The sequence below is a fragment of the Tinamus guttatus genome, unplaced genomic scaffold (genome assembly GCF_059628265.1).
Source record: "Tinamus guttatus ecotype Peru unplaced genomic scaffold, ASM5962826v1 Tinamus_guttatus_pri_ptg000530l, whole genome shotgun sequence".
Lineage (NCBI taxonomy): Eukaryota > Metazoa > Chordata > Aves > Tinamiformes > Tinamidae > Tinamus > Tinamus guttatus.
In genome coordinates this window covers 2,743,726-2,762,437 of record NW_028289064.1, presented here as the reverse complement: position 1 = coordinate 2,762,437, position 18,712 = coordinate 2,743,726, and the positions used below count along the sequence as shown (strand labels likewise).

The 18,712-nt window shown below is 40.1% G+C and overlaps 1 protein-coding gene across 1 annotated transcript in view; it reads left to right on the top strand.

Moving 5' to 3' along the window:
- The window catches only part of SVIL (supervillin), a 98,484-nt gene that overhangs the window by 47,755 nt on the left and 32,017 nt on the right, over positions 1 to 18,712 (top strand). The window contains exons 7-16 of the mRNA XM_088534007.1: positions 4,457 to 5,374; positions 5,699 to 5,869; positions 6,523 to 6,557; positions 7,413 to 7,474; positions 7,838 to 7,977; positions 8,730 to 8,825; positions 10,078 to 10,330; positions 11,649 to 11,672; positions 12,691 to 13,171; positions 14,479 to 14,698. Coding sequence (XP_088390133.1) covers positions 4,457 to 5,374; positions 5,699 to 5,869; positions 6,523 to 6,557; positions 7,413 to 7,474; positions 7,838 to 7,977; positions 8,730 to 8,825; positions 10,078 to 10,330; positions 11,649 to 11,672; positions 12,691 to 13,171; positions 14,479 to 14,698 — 2,400 coding nt within the window. The remainder of the gene's footprint in view (positions 1 to 4,456; positions 5,375 to 5,698; positions 5,870 to 6,522; positions 6,558 to 7,412; positions 7,475 to 7,837; positions 7,978 to 8,729; positions 8,826 to 10,077; positions 10,331 to 11,648; positions 11,673 to 12,690; positions 13,172 to 14,478; positions 14,699 to 18,712) is intronic.

Below are 18,712 nucleotides of genomic sequence, written 5' to 3'. Positions count from 1 at the left end.
GCTGACCCATAGGGAACCACCACAACTGAACGCTCATTTCCTGGTACGCTCCCCGTCTGAAGAAGTCTTTAAATGGTCCTGTCCTCACAAAAGAGCTTTCCAAAACTGGTGTCCTAAAGTAATCACAGCTAGCAAGCGTGTCTTTCCAGCGCAGCTCTACAGGCCGTTTAGAGCAGGGCAGTGGCCTTACCCAGGCAATCAGGAGTCTGGCTGTTTCTCTTTAGAGCTGCCACTTCTGGCAATGTCTTTTTCATGATATATGATGCTGGAAAAGTTGGGCTGAAGAGCAGTAACTAAGGAAGGAATGTATTTAACTGGGGCGAAACCTTCCCCCTCCTGCAGGGTGGTGATTCTTCCTTGCTTGCTCTGCAGTAGCTCCGTGCTAACAAATGACAGGGGCAAAAGCAGCAAGAAGAAGTCATAGCATCCCATAAATCGCCAGTTGCATCATTACCAATTTCAGATTCTCTCTGGATGAGAATTGGGTTGGGATCTGGATAAAGCAAGTTTCTCACAGTTGCTGTCTTTCATATCTTTTAAAGAAAACCATCTGCAGTCAGCAAGATGTGATGTAGTTTCTTACAGCCGCCAAGAGCTTAAACTCTTTGGTCTCTTGTTCAGATACCTGTGTAGAAATTAAGTGGTATTTTAAAAACCAAGTTGCCAAAAGGCCCTTCTTATTGTAATCCCAGACAGCTTGCTGTGGTAGGGTATACTCGTGTGTATGATATTCAGAGATTTCTTGGAAACACTTGTCATGGTTTCTGAATGGCAAAGACACCATTTTCTATTTCCATGCCTAAAGTTACTGCTTAAAGTTACTATGTGATAATATCCTATAAGGTAATTTGCACAAGTAAAACACTAGTTAAGACCAGCTTTTAGATGGCTGCCATTTTGAAATCCACATTACAAATGTTGCAAAATTGTTTTTGCTCAGCGTAGCTTTGCTAAGTTCGAATAAGAAAACAACGCAGCTTGCTTTGGAATACATATGAAATCCCTGTGCCTTCAGTCCTAAGAAGATTTAATAATTAATCCTATTATCCATCATTGAGAAGACCAAAAAAAAAAAAAAAAAAAAACAGTGCTGAGAAGATACCACTTGACATTGTCTGCATTTCGCTGCTGCAGTGGCTGATTAACTCTGAAGGCAAAACATGGCTTGCATTCTTCTGCCTGCTCCCTCCAAAGGATGAATGGTCAAGTACAAATAACTGCTGCTTGTGCCCACTGTAGAACATGCCAAAGTACACATTAAGAGGCTGGAAGGAAGTTTGCTTGCTTCAAAGCAATTTAAGCTACTGGATCAGCTTCTGTGGAAGGATTTTGTCTCCTGTTTGGTGAATTCCTTCAGGGGCTGTTTGGGAGGAAAATCACAAGTTGTTTTAGCAGCCACTGGTTGACGTTGTTTGTAACAAATGTGATTTGCTTAAGGTGACAACTGAGAGAGCTCTCAAAATTAGCAGCACATTTTCTGCAAGTAAGTTTGTCTTAAGAATGTTCTTGGGCCCTTTCATGTGGCCTTCCTCAACTGATCTTATTAAAAGCCAGCTAAGAAAGATCAAAGCAAATGATTTGGAGCACAATTCAACTGTTTGGACGTTAATTCTGAAGAGCTCTGTGGTGATGCGAGGAGCCGTTTGCGACCTTGCTGTAGGGAAGGGAGAGCAGCCTGTGCCGCTGTGCGGTTTGTCTGCAAACGTTAGTGTGTCCTGACAGCCAGTGCTTGCAGGCCTAGACATATTTGGCATGATCTGTTCTTGCTGGGGGGCTGTAAATTAAGGTGGGCAGTAGAAATAGTTTTGAGAAAGTATGCAGAGAGAGTCTGCGTACTTCGGTTCCTACGAGCTATTAAAATTTGTTTTTATGGTTTTGTTTGTTTGCTTTTGTTTCTGCTTTGGAGTTAAATTTGAGAAAACCAGATGGAGTTGGGGCATTTTGTCCGTTTCCCAAGTTTCTAGTTTCCCAGTGATCCAGCAACACAGAGCGTGTTTGGGGAGGGGGCTTCCAGCCTCAGCTCTTACAGGCCACAAACAAAAAGAGGTTTGGAAGTAATTCCCTGTGCTATAGAGTCCATGTCATGTGTGCCCTTGACACCAGCCTGCGATGACGAACCGCTCCAGGATGTTTCTTTTGCCATTTCGCTCTTCAAAATCTGGCCAGGGAACACATGGCAAACTTACCTTTACCAAATATTTCATACTTGGAAAACTTCTAGATATTTGTGGAAATAAACTGGAACTTTGTTTCAGAGTTCATTGCCTTGTCATTTGGTAATATACTATACTTTTATTGTCATGAACAGTTTTCTGTAACTAGTTAAAAAAAATTGTTTTGAAGTGGAGGAGTGGGGTGGAAGAATGGGAGGAAAGAGTTGAGCGTGTATTGACGTCTTCTCAGAAATCACCTGAAGTTCTGTTTTCTGTAGTAGTGCAGGGAAAGCAAAACCTGAGTGGTTCCTTCAGAAAGATTCGGAAGGGGACACACCTTCACTTATCAGCTGGCCCTCCAGGTATCACAAAGTGTAGCTGTGTGGCTAACGGACTATAAGCCTGCCCTGTCTCCCCCTCTTCCCTGGCGTCCTTTAACACTCTGTCTTTTATTTTCCTGTAACAACAGTGAGTTAGAAAGTATTGGTTCTGGTGGCTAAACAACTGTTAAAACTTTTCCAAAGTATCTGCTTTAGTGTGACTTACAATTGTTCTTTTGGTGAAGAAGTATAAATGCCTCTAACTTTTTTTTTTCACAGTTACTGTACTGGTTTTAACTAATTTCTGCAGCTTCTTATCTTCTCACCTTGCACTCTGCAAATGAACAGTTTTCTATACTACCAGCCAGTTATATCTTTGTATTGCCTGTAATTAACAGCTTGACTTCCAAAGGAGACAATGTAAGAGAAGTAAGAATGTAATCTTGAAAACTAAAACAAGTTGTTGATCAGAGGTAGAAGCAGACGTGTTTTCCAGTTTGATGCCATGTGCCCTTGGCCCATCGTGAAGCCCATCGAGGAGCACGGCAGGGAGGGCTCCCATACAGCAGTGTGAATGTTCTGGAGAACACTTGGTACCCACGTAGTATTTACAGGATCACTTTTGCAAACTGAAGGCCTTTTTCTGTGCCTGTAACTCTGAGAAGTTTCCCTGATAAGTGCAGCAATCCTCAGAGATGAGAAACACCTAATACTAGAAAGGGTGGTGTTTGAGATAACTCTGGATATGCTGAATTATCCCTTTAGACATTCATTTACCCTTTTGCTGAATCTTTCTTTTAAATTATTATTTTTTTTATATATATAATGTAGGCCTAAGGTCTGTTGGCTGCAAGCCTAGCATTGCATGTGCTTTGAGCTGGATTACTTGTTTTCCACTGAATAACTAGTTTTGTATTTGAGTTTCTGCCCTTTCTCGGTGTTTTTGATTCCCTTTTGGGAGGGGAGAAAGTAAAGGATTTTCATTTTTAATATTATGTGTTATGATATTTGCAAATGCTTGCCCTGTAAGCTGTCTGAACTCTTCACGTGGCTTTAAAATCACGCTAGAGAGCTTACGTCCAGGTCTAATATAGACCAAAGGCTGCCCCCAGGTGCACGTGCTTGACTTCTGCTAGTGGGGTATGTAAAGGTGGGGTATGGCTCTGTATTTTGCATGCATGTTAGGTTCAGAAGGGCTTCTAGAAAATACACTGAAGTAAAGTAGCTTTTTTTGAACATTTCTGTAAGTTTTGCATGTTAGAATGTACTGAAACATTGAAAACAAAAAATCTTTTTCTGCTTTAGCCCACTAAGCAGCAACAGCCGTCTCATAGTTTCACTCAGAAGCTTTAAGGCTTGCATGTCCAGCCTTCTTCCTCACTTTGTAAAACAGGTTACTCTGCAGTGACATTTTAGATTTATCTGTGTGTGTGTATCATGTAAAACAAGTGAAAATAAATCTCTGGGGGGGGTGGGGAAAAACAGAACACTTGAAGAGCTAGGTGGAGATAACAAAATGTTTTCTAATCCCCTTCTCGCTCCTTCCCTCAAACATTGAGATGAATCTGACTGATTTTGAGAGACCCTCAAAAATGTTAATACCTGATCATGAACTGTCATTACCCTACACTTTACTATAAGCAGACGTTTTCGTTTAGCTTTGTTGTTGTCTGAGGCTATGGGTATGTGCTGTTTGACACCCAGCATGACCTAACAGGGTGCTGTGCATCTCCCCGGCTTGCTCAGTTACCTTCACAGGGGTCCCTGCATGTTCAAGGGCCTGCGAATGACTTAAATGTTTTTGAGCTGTGTTACGTCTACAGTTTTGGAGAGGAGGGTGGGAAGGAGGAAGGGGTGGCATCAGAATATTGATTGCTTTTTATTTTAATATGATTTTGCTGTCTGTACCCACAATAGGTGTCTGTGTTCCTTCCCAAATCGGGTATTGCTGTTCACAGCTTTAATCCTTTTTCTTTCTTAAAGAGTAAAAGTTAGAGAGAAACTGGTGAAAGAGGAAAGTGCTCGTGGAAGCCCTGAACTTGTCTCAGACACACTATCTCAGAGAAAATCCCATCCCGCGCCAGCTCACTACATGCCTCTTCAGACAGAAACATCTACCTTTGATAGGGGCGTAAATCAGCCCATCAGTTCAGTCCGCCAACCGATACACGGCTATATTCAGCCTGCTGGCGTTGCTCACACAGCTCAGCTGATGGCAACAGAAGAACCAGAAAACATCTCTGTTAGCAGCCTGCTCCTACCAGATGCTGCCAGCCTCCTCCCAAAACCCTCAGCAGCCGCTGCATCGCAGAGTGAAAAGAGAGAGGCACGAGATCGTGGAGCGAAGCCCAGTGAAGAAAACTTCTTGGAGGGTGAACAGGCTTCCAAAGGCCGAAGACCACTTTTGCCGTCTGAGATTCGCAAGCAAGGGAAGAGCCAGGAAGGAGGTCTCTTTGGAGGAGATCTGGATGCCCCTGTGGGGAGTTCCTCTTTCACAAGCAAGCCAAAGGGTAACGCAGAAGGTCAGAGAGAGCTCGAGTGCCTTAAGAGACAGGTTCCTGAGCAGCAGCCTAAGCCCCTTGAGAACATAGAAAGGAGTGAAGCGGTTATGTACATCCAGAGTGGGGCTGTGTCGCAGGCCGCCAAGGCGAAAGGTCCCGCTCGGAAAGTGTCAACAGCAAAGCACAAAGTCCTGACTCGCTCGATGTCTGACTATACTGTGCCTTCTAAGCTTGAGGCTTTTAAAACTAAGGAATTTGGTACAAGAAAGGAGGCAGAGTTTCAGAGTGCGGAAGCGAATGCACCAAATGGTGAGATTGGCATGGTTGACACAAAAGTCTCTGTTGCCCAGCTCCGTAATGTCTTCCTGGAGACTGCCAATGCCAACAAGAAAACGGATCTGTAGGTGACATTTCAAACGTTTTTGTGTGACACTTGCACGTCCTTAGCGAAATGACACACACTCAACATCAGTTGTGTTCGGCACTTAAGCACACAGCTTAGCTCTCACCAGTGTGTATTGGAGGCTGAGTTGGTTTGAATCCCGCTTTGTGCTTCCGCTTGCTGGTGCAGGATGCGATGCGGGGTAGCTGGAATGGCTACGTCTGTGCATGGTACCGGAGGAGCATGCAGAGTGGTCTGTAGTGAATTGTTTAGATGCTTACATCTATGCTTTACTTCTCTTCTATTTTTCTTTCCTATGCCATTTCTATCGTGGTTTAAAAGAGAATCTCGGTTTGAGATGTCAACATCAGGTAGCGCTTTGTCTGCCAACGCTGACCGTGAGAGAGGGCCACGAAGGCCGAGGCGCTATTTTACTCCTGGTGAAAATAGAAAGACTTCTGAGAGATTTAAAACTCAGCCTATAACATCAGCAGAACGAAAGGAGACAGATAGGTAGGCATGTCTGTAGCTTTGTGTAGCATTCTGGGGCAGGTAAATACAAACAGTTTGTAAAAAATAATTTTATCACTTGATAGCTAAAACACTTCACAAGGTTACTGTTTCACTTTATAAAAAACATATAATTATTTTTAGGCTTAAATTCCAAATAAATTGGGTGTGCAGTTTTTTATTAAAAAAAGTAGCCAGTTTGTTGTTAATGCCCCACTCCACACCTCCCCCTGTAATGAAAAGTGGTAAACAGTAAATCATCATAAACGATTATAGCTGTTTTGGTTCTTTCTGATCATTAATGCTTTTGTCTCTCTTTATATAAAAGATTCCTTTCCATTTACTCTGCTTTATCATTTACTTTTTCTGTAAACAACCAAAATAACACATTTTATTTTAAAAGAGCTGACAGCAAATCTTAGACTTCTGCAAGGTGACCTGGAAATCATTTTCCTTTATTTAAGTTTGGCTGCAATTGCTTGCCTTTCTGCTTTATTAAAGGATGTCATAAGTAGAAACTGTTGAAACTTGAAAAATAGACATGTTTTTTCTATTCTGAAAAATTTTGAGGTCTTGATACGTCAGATGCAGTTTGAATCTCATTTTTGCTGTCCCATTTCCAACTAACTTCTTTTTGTTTGATAATTTTTCACTAGGTCAATTTTTAGTCCAGAAATGCCAACTGCTGAAGGTATGTTGCTACACTCTTTTTTACAAAGGAAATGAGAGTGAATTTGTGTTTTTTATGAAGAAATGCTTACTTATGCAAATAAAGTTCGCTAGAAAATCAGTATCAATACCTATGGCAGTTGAAGTACAGCTCCTCCTTGCTCTATGCCTATTACAGACTTAAATTCAAGTTCTGTTTAATTCTGTTGTCACTTCCTCACTACTTGGTGAGGAAAGGGCAGGGGGAAATTGATAGTCTTTAGCATGTTTTTATCTGATTTAGACTGTTGATGAGCTAATTGATGATAAAATACACATTTTTAATCCAAGACAAATGGTTAAAAAGCCTTTACAGTAATGGGAAGCTGATATTGGCCAAGTGTTTTCTAGCTGAGAAAGTTGCAAGGTATTGCCTATTAAATTATATAAATTATTCCACCATTTACTGCTTTTCTTCTTTTCACTCATGGCAAGTCTGGCACAAATTAAGCAGCTAATCTCGTGAGCAGCTAAATTTAGACTTTTATGCCTTGTGCTATTTGAAAGCTGATATTCTCTGCAGCTTTGAGATGCTGGTTCTTACATTGAGGGGATGCTGATTTCAGCTGCTAAGCATACCAGCAGAGCCTTTGAAAAACAAGGAAACAAGCTGATAATCAGCATAACAACTCTGAGGAGAGATTGTCTTGTCTGTTCAAATGGTAGAAAATAAATGTTATAGTCAGCAGGATGATTGCTACATCTTAGGATAGTGGTTGGTCTTTCAGTATACAAATATTTTCTTAGTCTGTGTGGTATCATAGACCAGTATAAGAAAATTGCTGATTTATAAGATTCAACCTTTTTAATTTTTTTTCTCCCTCTCCCATCCTTGAAGATGAAGAAAAAATGGATGATCGAGCCAAGCTTAGCGTAGCTGCGAAGAGGCTGCTTTTTAGAGTAAGTTTTCCATAGTAGAAGGAAATGTTGGTTAAATGTTGCATAAACAAAAGACTGAGGAACCCTAAGTGCATTAGAATGAAGATTAATGCAGTTAGTCAAGTCCAAGTAACTTAACTTCATTTCTCCTGTCAAGACAGTAGACCTGTTGCTTTAAAGTATTTTTTTGAAACTATGATTCGTGCAGTTCAGATGTGTAGCTATTTTTAACTCCATGGTACTTACTGTGCAATTATATCCTGCTTCTAATTCAGAGGTGGACATTCAGGAAATTTGATACTTTGCATCCAAGAAAAATGAAAAAAAAATACTGTTTTAGTAACTTTTCTTCCAGGGTTTTAATTATGACATATGTGCTCTTAGGAAATGGAAAAATCATTTGATGCAAAAAGTATTCCTAAACCACCTGCAAGGAATTCAGCAGTGGAGAGAAGGCTGCGGCGTTTGCAGGACAGATCTCACACGCAACCAATTACCAGTGAGGAAGTGGTCATTGCAGCTACGTAAGTCGTCTTTATGCTCCAACTCTCATTTCTAGTTTTAAATATGGGAATAAGCTGGTGTTTTGTTTTGTTGCTTTATATGTAGCGTTTACAACTTGGTATCAAGGAAGAAGTTTATTCTTAAGGGCTGCCTTTCTTTAGAACTACAGGAGAAGCTGTATTGTAATTCCTTTCCAGAAGTAAAAGGATCAGTAAAGGATAAATTGTATGAACTGTAATCTGGTGGAAAGTTTGTGGAGCTGTAGTTAGGAAAAGGGATTAATTGTCATATAGGCTTGTATCTCAAGAGAAGAAGATATTTTACATTGAGAAAATCTATATAATTTGTTGTGAAACATTTGTATTGAGGAAAACCTTTTAAACTCTGAGGTCTCCAGTGGATTTTTGATAATTCATTTCTTTGCTCATATATCATCATTTTTCTGTGAGGGAAAGAAATATAAAAGTAAATAATTGTTAGGGAAAATAAAACAAGCATGTTCACCTACTCATTTCCTAAATGGTGGTTTATGTTGTGTGTAACAAGCAACCTTAAGAGATGACCCATTTGCTCCTCTAGATTTTAAGTTCTTTCAAAGTATTTTAAGTTATTTTGCAAAGTTCACGGCAGATAACTCAGTTAATTATAAATCATTGCTTTTTTTGTTTTGTTTTTGGTCTTTTCTGTAGTTAACCCTTAATGTATTGCTTTTCTTAATGCTTTTTTCTTCTCTCTCCCTGTGAATTTTCCCTCCCTTGGCAATTCTTTAAAGTGAAACTACCCCTGCTTCACGTTCTGTGAATACCCACACAGTAGTGACCAGAGTACCTAGTCCCACTGTAGTTAAGAGCACTGTACAACCTACCAGGTACTGGGCGGGAGAAACATGCATGTTACGTGGAGCACCAGATTCCTCGGTAGCAGATGCGTCTTTAAAATCCTGAATGCCTTTTCAATGTGTCAAGTTGTTACTCGTTTCAAGAACATTTAAAACATATTTGTCAACTTCATTTATGTCTGCATGATAAATCATTACAGCTGTTTGTTGTCAAGCATCTGATTTAGGATGTTTCTAACCACACTTAACTCTTCTAGATCATATTCTTCTATGTGAAAGACGTGAGCTTGCATGTGAGCAACCCTAGCAGAACCCTCTTTGCTCTTGTATTTTTTTTATTTTAATAAAGTAATGTCATCTTGACATAAAAACACCAAAGCTGGGTGCTTGATTTCACAAGCAGTACATATCCTCTTTGTCTGTCTCTACATATTTTTTTAGCTTACAAAATTAAAGGAAAGATAAGAAATTGCACCACCTGTAGGTAAAAACGCAGAATACTGTTGCCTTTTCTGAATGAGAGCAAATTTTAGCAAAGAACATGTCAGGAAAAAGAAAAGAATACTAATTCCAGAAATGTGGCTGAATTTAGCTAGAGTTGAATAAAATATATTTTTGTAGAGACAAATGCAGTTACAGCTTTTATGAATGAATGTGTCTGCCTTCAGCATTGGTCAAATTATTTTCAAAATTAATGCTATGTATTTCAATTGTTTCTTTGTTGTTGTTGAGTTACCAAACTCAACCAAGTAACTCAAGTGACCCTGAATTCTGTTCCATTTTAAATTATAAGGGGAATTACAACTTACGCTAACTTAAAAGCAGTGCTAACTTGCAATACAAATCCATCTTTTATTGTTCTTATTGTATATGCTCCATCAATTATTTCTAATAATTTGAATTTTATGCAAATTCCACTGTAGCATAAGTGTTGGTTCTACAGGAGGCATCTTAAACATGTCTCTGTAGCTCTGTATTCTGTATAAAGTGATTGGTCTGAAATGTTTGTCTTCAATCTTGAGTTCCCCTTTCAAAAGTGATGTGTCCTAATCAGATGAATTTCTGAATGAAAATTTAACTTTCTTTAAATCTTCAGCTGTTGAATTCATCATGCCAATGTTGAACCACTGCATAACCACTTAAGCTGCTATATTACATTGGCTATCGTTATGCTTCATGCGCAGTTCTTCTGCCTCTATCAAGCTGAAATTAAAGAAGCTGTCATGAGTTTGTTTTTTTTTAAAAAAAAAAAAAAAACTCATTTCCAGTTCTCTTTCTCCAGCCTGCAGGCGTCAACACACCAAAAAATTTTAGCTAAAGAAGAGATAAGAGCAGCCAAAGAAGCAATGGGTCAAGATCAGTCTGATGAACCAGACTCTTCCACCTTAAGCTTGGCAGAAAAGATGGCTTTGTTTAACAAACTGTCTCAACCAGTGTCCAGGGCCATCTCCACTAGGAGCCGAGGAGACATTAGGCACAGGAGAATGAATGCTCGTTACCAGACTCAGCCCGTCACTCTTGGAGAAGTTGAGCAGGTAGGTGTAATCTTAGATCTACTCCATTTATTTTCTTTCTAATGGAGAAAATATTTTCAGCGTAAAAGGCCATACCAGCTGGCCTTTCCTTTGCCTGAGCTGCATACTGGGGTCATGACACTCACAGGAAAAAGCTTGTCAGGAAGTTCTCTTCTGACATTGAGGAATAACATCCTCTACCTTTTTAAGTAGTTTAAGGTTTATTGTCTTCCTGATGTTGTACCTTTCATAGTGCCTGTTGCTTCCTATGAACTACTGCATGTCTTCTAAATGAAATTTCCTAACCAAAAGGATAAAAGTGGTGACACACATTGTGATTATCAATACTTCGGGGGAATTTTGGAACTTTGCCTGTGCATCTTTATGATAGTTTCCTGAAAGCATTGTATATTTCTGTTATTAATCAGGACTTTATTCTGTCACTTTCTTCCAGAAGGGGACATGAAAACCACTTTTTCAAAAGCAGAATTTCTTGTGAATTTCTGAAATTCACAGTTGAAATGGTTTGGTTTGTACAGTGGAGTTGATCTTCCTTTCCCATTCTGTAATCCTCCATGTTATTGGAACTGCAAAGAAATGCTTTTTTTTAGTGAAGTTCCAGCACAACACGGGCAAGCAGTGGTCTTTCAAAGCTGACGCTTACAACAGCACGAACATTGGTCCCATAGTATTGCAACTTTAAAGGGGAAATTAATAGTGAAACACATTTCCAGTTCATGTTCTATTTCAAGTGGTTGGGTCAATGTGTTAGGACACTCCTACGCTTCTCTTACCGTATGCTTCATTCATGATAATTCATTTTCCGTGCAGTAGTAGAATGTGTAAGAAGGCAGGATTGTTTTGATATTGGTGCAAAGATGCACAGATATATAATTCTACTTAATTTGCATAAGCCTGAAGTAGTAGTAAATGTTGGACATCTTTATCTTGATGAGACTTCAAGAATCTCATTTCCATTCATTTTCCAAGTGCCATCTGCTGTTGTAGTCTAGAGTCTATAACAGTTGGGCCACTGGCTTGTTTTGGGGCCAGGAAAACAATCAACAGGAATGTGTAGAAGCAGATGGGAGAGAAGCCAGTGATAAACACATTAGTCTGTGAGGTTTTTGCTGGATAAACTTGCACTTCAAGCAAGCGCACACAGAGGAAGCAGGAGTTGTCGCTTCTTTCTGAGCTGGCGAAAGAGCCACCTCTGAACAGAGTTGTCAAAGTAGATTGCTAGGGATGTGTTACCAAAGTGAATAATTGCAAATGTAAATATCTGCTAATAAAGCTAAAATGTTCTTACTGATCTCCTCTACATCTCTAATTCTGCTAGATGCGATGGAACAAGAATAAACTGGTAACTATTTCCTTTATCTTTCTCTGGAATCTTTGAGCTAGTGCAATAGTTTTGGTCTGCTTTCCATTCTGTTTAACACAAACTGTTTTGTTTGTGTTTTATGGAATTTGCATGTGCATCTTTGGTTTACAGTTGATTTGCTCCTACTTTTGGGAGCAAAATTTTGAGTCGTTTGTTGCTCTTGCATGCTGTTCACTAGCCCTGCAGTTTAAGAAAACCAAGAAACAATCTAAATATGAAGGCATGCTTGGCAGTCCCCTACACAGCATTTCTTCTCTTTATTTCTTCTATATTTCAGAATTTGGAATTTGGAATTTTTTGTTAGAAGAGTAAAAAATGATTCATCTTCTATAGAAGCCACCAAAGCAAATTTGATTTTTTTTTAAAATGCTGCTTAAAATTTAAATCCCGTGCGTGGCTCAGAGATGCATGAGGCAGCCAATGTTTGATATTCGGAAAGCTGAAGGTCCTGTGTGAAGGCGATTGATGTGACCAGACTGTCGTGACGGCCTCGCCTGTGCACGGTAGCACAGAGCAGAGGTTCTCTGTGGTGCTGAGCGAGCTCCCCCTGGAAGCTGCGTGCCCGTGTCGGAGCAGGGCTGTGCTAAAGCTAATTAGCCCTGCTGAGCTGCAGAGTTGATGAGCCTGGGCACGCGGCCTGTCGCCCTGCGCCTGGAACCCCAGCTAATTCCTGTGCCCGATGCTGTGCGCTACCGTGTCAGCACGAGGCCGTGCACAGAATTTGGCACGAGGTCGGACAGCACGCGTTCACGCTACACGCGCATCCTCTGTGACTAAAGATGCCCCTGGCCCTGTGTGGTTGTTTCTTCCTTGGGTGCAACTGCTCAATCTGCCATCGAATCACAGGGGCGTTGCTGACACCCTCATCTCTTCCTGGTGTGTGTTTATAGAGCACTCTTCGAATAGAAGCACATCTCGTGCCCTGAAGGGCTTATGTGATAGACAACAGCCTGGGGGAACTGATGATTTCCAAATTCAAGTTTGTTGTTGTTCGCAGGTGCAAAACGAAAGTGGAAAACTCGCTCCGCTGCCGGCTGCGGTCGTGACGTCCGTTTCGACAATGGCCTCCGCGGCCTCTGCGCTGTACGCGGGGGAGCTGCACGCGAAGGCGGCGGGCGACGGCAGCGCTGCCCCGAGGGCTGAGCCGAGATTCCACCCCGCAGCAGAAAACACGGACTTGGCAGGGAAGCGCGCGCCCAGGGCGGAGCAGTGGCAGCCCTCGATGGAAGCGCTAGAAAGCAAAAGAGCCTCAAAGAAGCACGAAGAGGAGAGAAAGAGGTTTCTAGCACGTGAAGCTAATGAAATTGCAAAGTACAGTTCCTTTGAGGAGGAAACCACACATCCTGTTCCTGAAAAAACAGGGGACTACCATAAAGAGACAGCGTACAGCTTCCTGAGGAAGGGCAGTATGGAGCTGTTTAATCCACAAGCATTTTTCCAGCCTCTGGAGCAGAAGGAATTTGATACAAGCATGCAGGGTAAGTGGGAAGTCAAAGAAGAATATTCCTTTGAAGAAAAGATGGATTGGGAGGAAGACTGTTATGAAAAGGAAGACTTTGCAAAGAGATGCAGATCTGCTTTTAGTGTCTTTTTAGCCATCAGCAGTGATCTTTCTAATCTCAAGCACCTTGGTGTTTCAAGTGTTATCAAGACTGAATACTCTTTCTTTAATGCTGTTTATAGGTAGAGATACATGTGTAGAATCTTCAAGTTTGCAAATAATTTTTGGCGACCACTATATTTTCTCTTTAGTGTTGTGACAAAATTTAAACCATTCTCAAAGCATTTTTTTTCTATACCCACAGCATCTTCAAATTTAGATGAAGTAAACTTGGACACTTTTATTTAAAGGGCTCTGGAAGTAATCTTAGTGATTGTGTGGTAACTAAGTTCTAACTAAGAAAGAACTTAGTTCTAAACAAATAAAACCTTACATTCTGTTGAGTTTGCAATGTCAGGATACAGGACCAGACTACCCTATGGTGCTAGAAACATTTGTGATGTTGTTCTCTGTAACTAATTTATGTTGAGGTTAAGTTGTCTCAGAAAAGCAGCAGGGGGAAGATACAGATCAGTCTGTATTTCTCCAAAGCTGTGTGTATTCTACCAAATTAAACTTCTGTGACTGTGAAGAGGCAGAGACAGGTATAAAATAGGAGCAGTTGTGTGTGATGCCTGTGTTATCATAAAACTTCAGAAAGAAAAATGAAGGAAGTCTGTATTCCCTTAAGGATAACACTAATGTTGAGCTTATCTTTCATCAAGGCACATTTTTCTCCATTTTTATTGCTGCCTTTAAAAATATTTAAATAAATAAAACCTCTTAGAAAATAAGAACCATATTAAAGTGTTAAATATTCCGCTAATGGGCTATTTATGCATTAAGCTGCTTTATGTACAAGCTGATTTCTCTTCTAAATTTTGTATCTGCTTCTCTTCCCTTACTTTTTGGTCACCTCTGTTTTTCTTCCGTCTATTCATTTTCCTGTTGTGATGACAGGAGGAGGAGTTTGTGCCTGCTTTATATGAAGCTTGGAATTTTGTACTGAACGTGATCCCTCTGCTTTATGTGAACTTCAGCCAGAAAAACAGCCTGTCTTTTCAGTGGATAATATTGAATGATCCATCTTTGTACTGTAGCTCAGCCAGAAAGTTTTCATCTGTTAGGATAGTATGTGATTTGAATGTTTAAATAACAGATTTGCTTCTTCGAAGCTAGCAATGTAAAAATATGCTTGATTATAGCACTGAGTATTATTTCCTCACTTTTCTTTTGAATGGACAGATCATGTTGAGTCTACTTCTGAGCTCACCAGCACATCAGCATTGAGGACAGTTTCACACACTGCCCCTGGGGGATCTTCTAGACTGCAGGAGCTCTCTGAGCAATTGGAAGGAAACTTTTATAAGAATCCCTGTGAGATATTTTCTGTTGAAGAGAACAAAGTGCAAGCAACTGAGGACGTCCTTGATAATTCCAGCAAAACGATGTCAATTAAGGAGAGGTAATTAGATTTCACTTTTTTGAAATGATCTCTATAAATACACCTAGAGTGATGGTATAAAAAGGAGCTTTAAATCTCTTTCTGAAAAAGCTGAGTAGAGATCATTAGACTTCATTAGATGTCAAATACTAACGGCAGAAACATGCAGCTAATCCGTCTGACATGCTTACAAGGCAGATGGTGAATGAGTATTACTGTTCAAAGGAATGTGGTAATCTGATTTTGAAAGAGCCACTTGAATAACCAATAAGTGGCTCAGAAAATGAAAGTAGTAAAAATACATATTATAGTTACATTTGCACTAATATACTTAATAAGCTTCCTCAGGCTCTGTTTTCAATTACAACGGTTATAATGTGATTTCTTTTGTTTTTAATAGCTGCAATTCTCTACTGAGAGTAGTCTCTTTAATAAGGTCAATACAGGGACTTTAGGGATTGACTCCGTGATGTTTCCCACTTCACTTTAGAAATATGTTTGCCATTTTGACTTCTGAAAAATTACTGCATATGTTTCAAAAGGTAATGAGATGGACACATTTGTAGAAGTGTTAGAATTATTTTTTTCCAAACCAAGATCATTCTAATTGGAAATAAACCCTGTGTTCTGTGCTTGGGCAGACAGTAGCATTCATGGTTGAACATGACAGCAATAGCTGCTGCTTGTGAAAGTCATTCTAATTTAAATTAAACTTTGAGAGCAAAAACTCAGGCCCAAACTACAAGGGGATCAGTAAGCAGGATTATGGTCACTCACTTCAGTTTGACACATGGGCCTAATCTTACTTCAGTTTTTCACCATTTGAGTTAGAATTGGTAAGTAAAAGTGGCTGTTTGCTTAAACTTTCACTGTGTGAAAACATTCTGCAAATATCACTAGATTGTTGCGATACTAGGAACTGCAATCCACTTTTTTAAAGAAGATTCCATAGCATTGTTCTTAAATTCCTTATGTATTTGAAGGACACATGAGTTATCCTCATAACATCCTTCTGCTTCCTTTTCTCCCTTCTAGAAAAGAGAGAACAGAAGGGCAGGGTTGCAGCTCGCACAGCTACACAGACCTTCCCATTTTGAAGGTTCTACTTATATTTTTCAGCTTACTTGTTTGTTCATTTTGAGGCTACCTTTTTTGTCTTCTGTAAATATGTCAAATGGTTGGACAAGTAAGACTTAAGTCCAGTAACTTCTGCACGGAGTGGTAAATGATCTGTCTTCCTTGATTCTGGTGGGGAAAAAGAGGTTAGGGCTAAGGGGAGATCCAAGCATTAGCAACTGTCTCAGTCCAAAATTTAATGCTTCAATTCAGTTGGTCTCTTGAACTAATTTTAAAGACTGTCCATCACACTGACAGTCTGGAATCACTCTATTTAGGCCTCCGAGACTGTCTAGTCAGTCCCAAAGCCAACACAGGAAAATGCCTATACTCTTGTCAGGAATTTGGAAGTTCTGATTCCACAAACACCTTAAATGGCAGAGCTGGTATCAAAACGTGTTAGTCTTCCATAACACCACAGTGGTCTACTTCTTGCCCCAGAATTCAAAAAGAAAAAAAAAAAAAAGGAAAGAAAAAAAATGCCTACAACCAGTCATTTTCTTTTGCTTAGCTATAGCTGATGCCAAGTATTCATAAACCTCAAAGAACATTTCTGCTAAAGATTAACTATTACACTTTGGAGTTCCTTTTTTCCTTTTACATTCACTAACTTCATCTTCCCATCCAGTGGATTTTGCTGGCTCTGTCAGGCATTCTTTCACCTTCCAGAGGAACAGCTTTTCCACAGATGTAATGATACTCGGGCAGGATACACACATGCTGGTCTAGATGAAAGTGTTTCTCCACAAAGACCTACAGCAATACGATCCTTGCGGAGTGAGTGCAGACCTGCTATCCTCAGAATTACCTGCATTACATGGAAGAATGGAAATCATGATCTTCAAGGAAGATAACCAAATATTATTTAAGCTTGCTGTTGCAGGCTAAATACTAGCTCTGTATTCTCATCTGGTAAAAATGTTCCACTTAACTCTTATTAGTTGAAAGTACAAGAAAGGGTAGAATATTTAAAACTTGGTAGTGAATGGAAGCTGCTTTAACCCTTGCTTCAGTTAGCAGATGTCCTGTGTTCTGCAAGTACGTAGTGTGGAAGTGAAGGGGAGCAAAGACTCCTACTTCTGAATAGTTTTATATATATTATCTAACTATATATATAGATAGATATATAGATATCTAGTTAGATAATATTGCCAATCCACAGATGTGTTACATATCAGTGGTGGAAGCCAGACAAAGCAGGAGTCTGGCCAAGTCCTTCAGGAAGAGAGACCTATTGGAGGGCTTTGTGGAGAGCTGCTTGTGTGTGACTGCCCCTTTCTGCACCCTCACGGAGAGCCAAGGCGCTGGCAGGCCCCACCATGTGCTCCTGTTGGCAAGTCAGCCTACGGCATGGCCACCACTGTCAGCAGCTGCAGACACCTCTCCTAACTGGAGGACCTCCAACCTTTGCTCATCAGAAGGAGACCAGCCTAAGCTATTGCTTTTCAGCCTCTTCTCATACATGGATGCCAGAATGAGACTTTCTGGTATAGGCAAGGCCCTGGTATAGTGGATTTATGCACTCTGACAGTCGACGTCCTTTCTGTACTTACTTTGCTTAGTTGGCCTCCAAGATTTATGAGGGACCTCTGAAAGCACCTGGCCGTGGCGAGCGTGTGAAAGCCAGGCCTGTGGCCAGGTTAACATGTTTCAAGGATAACACTAGCAGTTAAGGTATTGCAATATTGCCACAGAAGAGAGGTTTGTCACTTCTGTCACTTTTCCTGTCTGGATTCTTGCCAAAGCCTTTCAAGCAACACTCCTAGTTTAAGCAAAATCATTGTTGAACTTGTGCTTATATTTCATTAATCCAACCTTTTGCTTCTGCTATGAAGGTTTTTTACTATCCTGATGCTTCTGGAATTGTGATCATTCTATCTCAGCAACAGATGAAAAAAAGTCTTAAGAGCAAGCTGACCCAGATGGACAGAGATACAAAAAGCTTTTTCTAGAAAAGACTAAAAGTAATTTTTCAGATGAAGAAAAAAGGAAGTTCTAGAGGCAAGGGAGAAAGCAGTATGAATAGAACTGCAAAAGTGAATAATGAATGATTATTCATTATATATCAGAGGAGGAAAACTAGAGGTATGCAATGAAATGAGTAGACAGTAGGCCTTAGATACAAGGGTTAGTTGTCATATTTTTGCATATTTTTCTGGAGAATCAACTACTGTTCAAATTAACCTACCAAGCTGGTGGGCTGCCTGCAAGAATCCATTCAGCAGTTCTTGCATCTTTACTTATGCAAGGGGAGGCAGACCTCCAATTGCTGCCAAGTTAGAGCAGTTTGAAGCATTTCCAAGGTTTAAAATTATGTGTTGCTTTAGATTTAAACAGCAGAGAAGTTTTCAGTTGTGTACTGGACATATGTGGCTTTTTAAGGAGCAATTTCACCACTCGACACAGCAGATGTGTGGTCTTGTTCTATGAGGGAGCTGATTTGTTAGACATATAAGTGAGGAATGCAGAATTAGTGTGAATCCAACCTTATAACAGAGTAGAAAACAATGTCCTCAGTGAGATAGAAGCAGTCTTAGAATTATAATTTTTTCCTAAGCAGGAAAATCATGATTGTTGCATTGGGGTTTTTTTTGTTTGTCTACATCATTCCTTTTTTTTTTTTTTTTTTTTTTTCCTTTTTTCTGTTCATATGACTGCCAGTTGGTCATCCCTGAATGTGCCCATGTGGTTGCGGGAAGCAGCTGACTGAAACTTGGTTTCTGGCTAGATCTGTGCAGTCTTAGTTTTTTTCTCCTTGTCATTTCAGGACAAGACTTGGTATGAGGATATCAGGAATCGCATCTCTAACAAACCTCTATATCTTGTGCTTGGAATAGGTTGCCAATTCTTTAAATACTGAACCTGTTCAACCTTTAATAGGGATAAGAGTTTTGCATAGTCTTTACCATAATGCTTTAA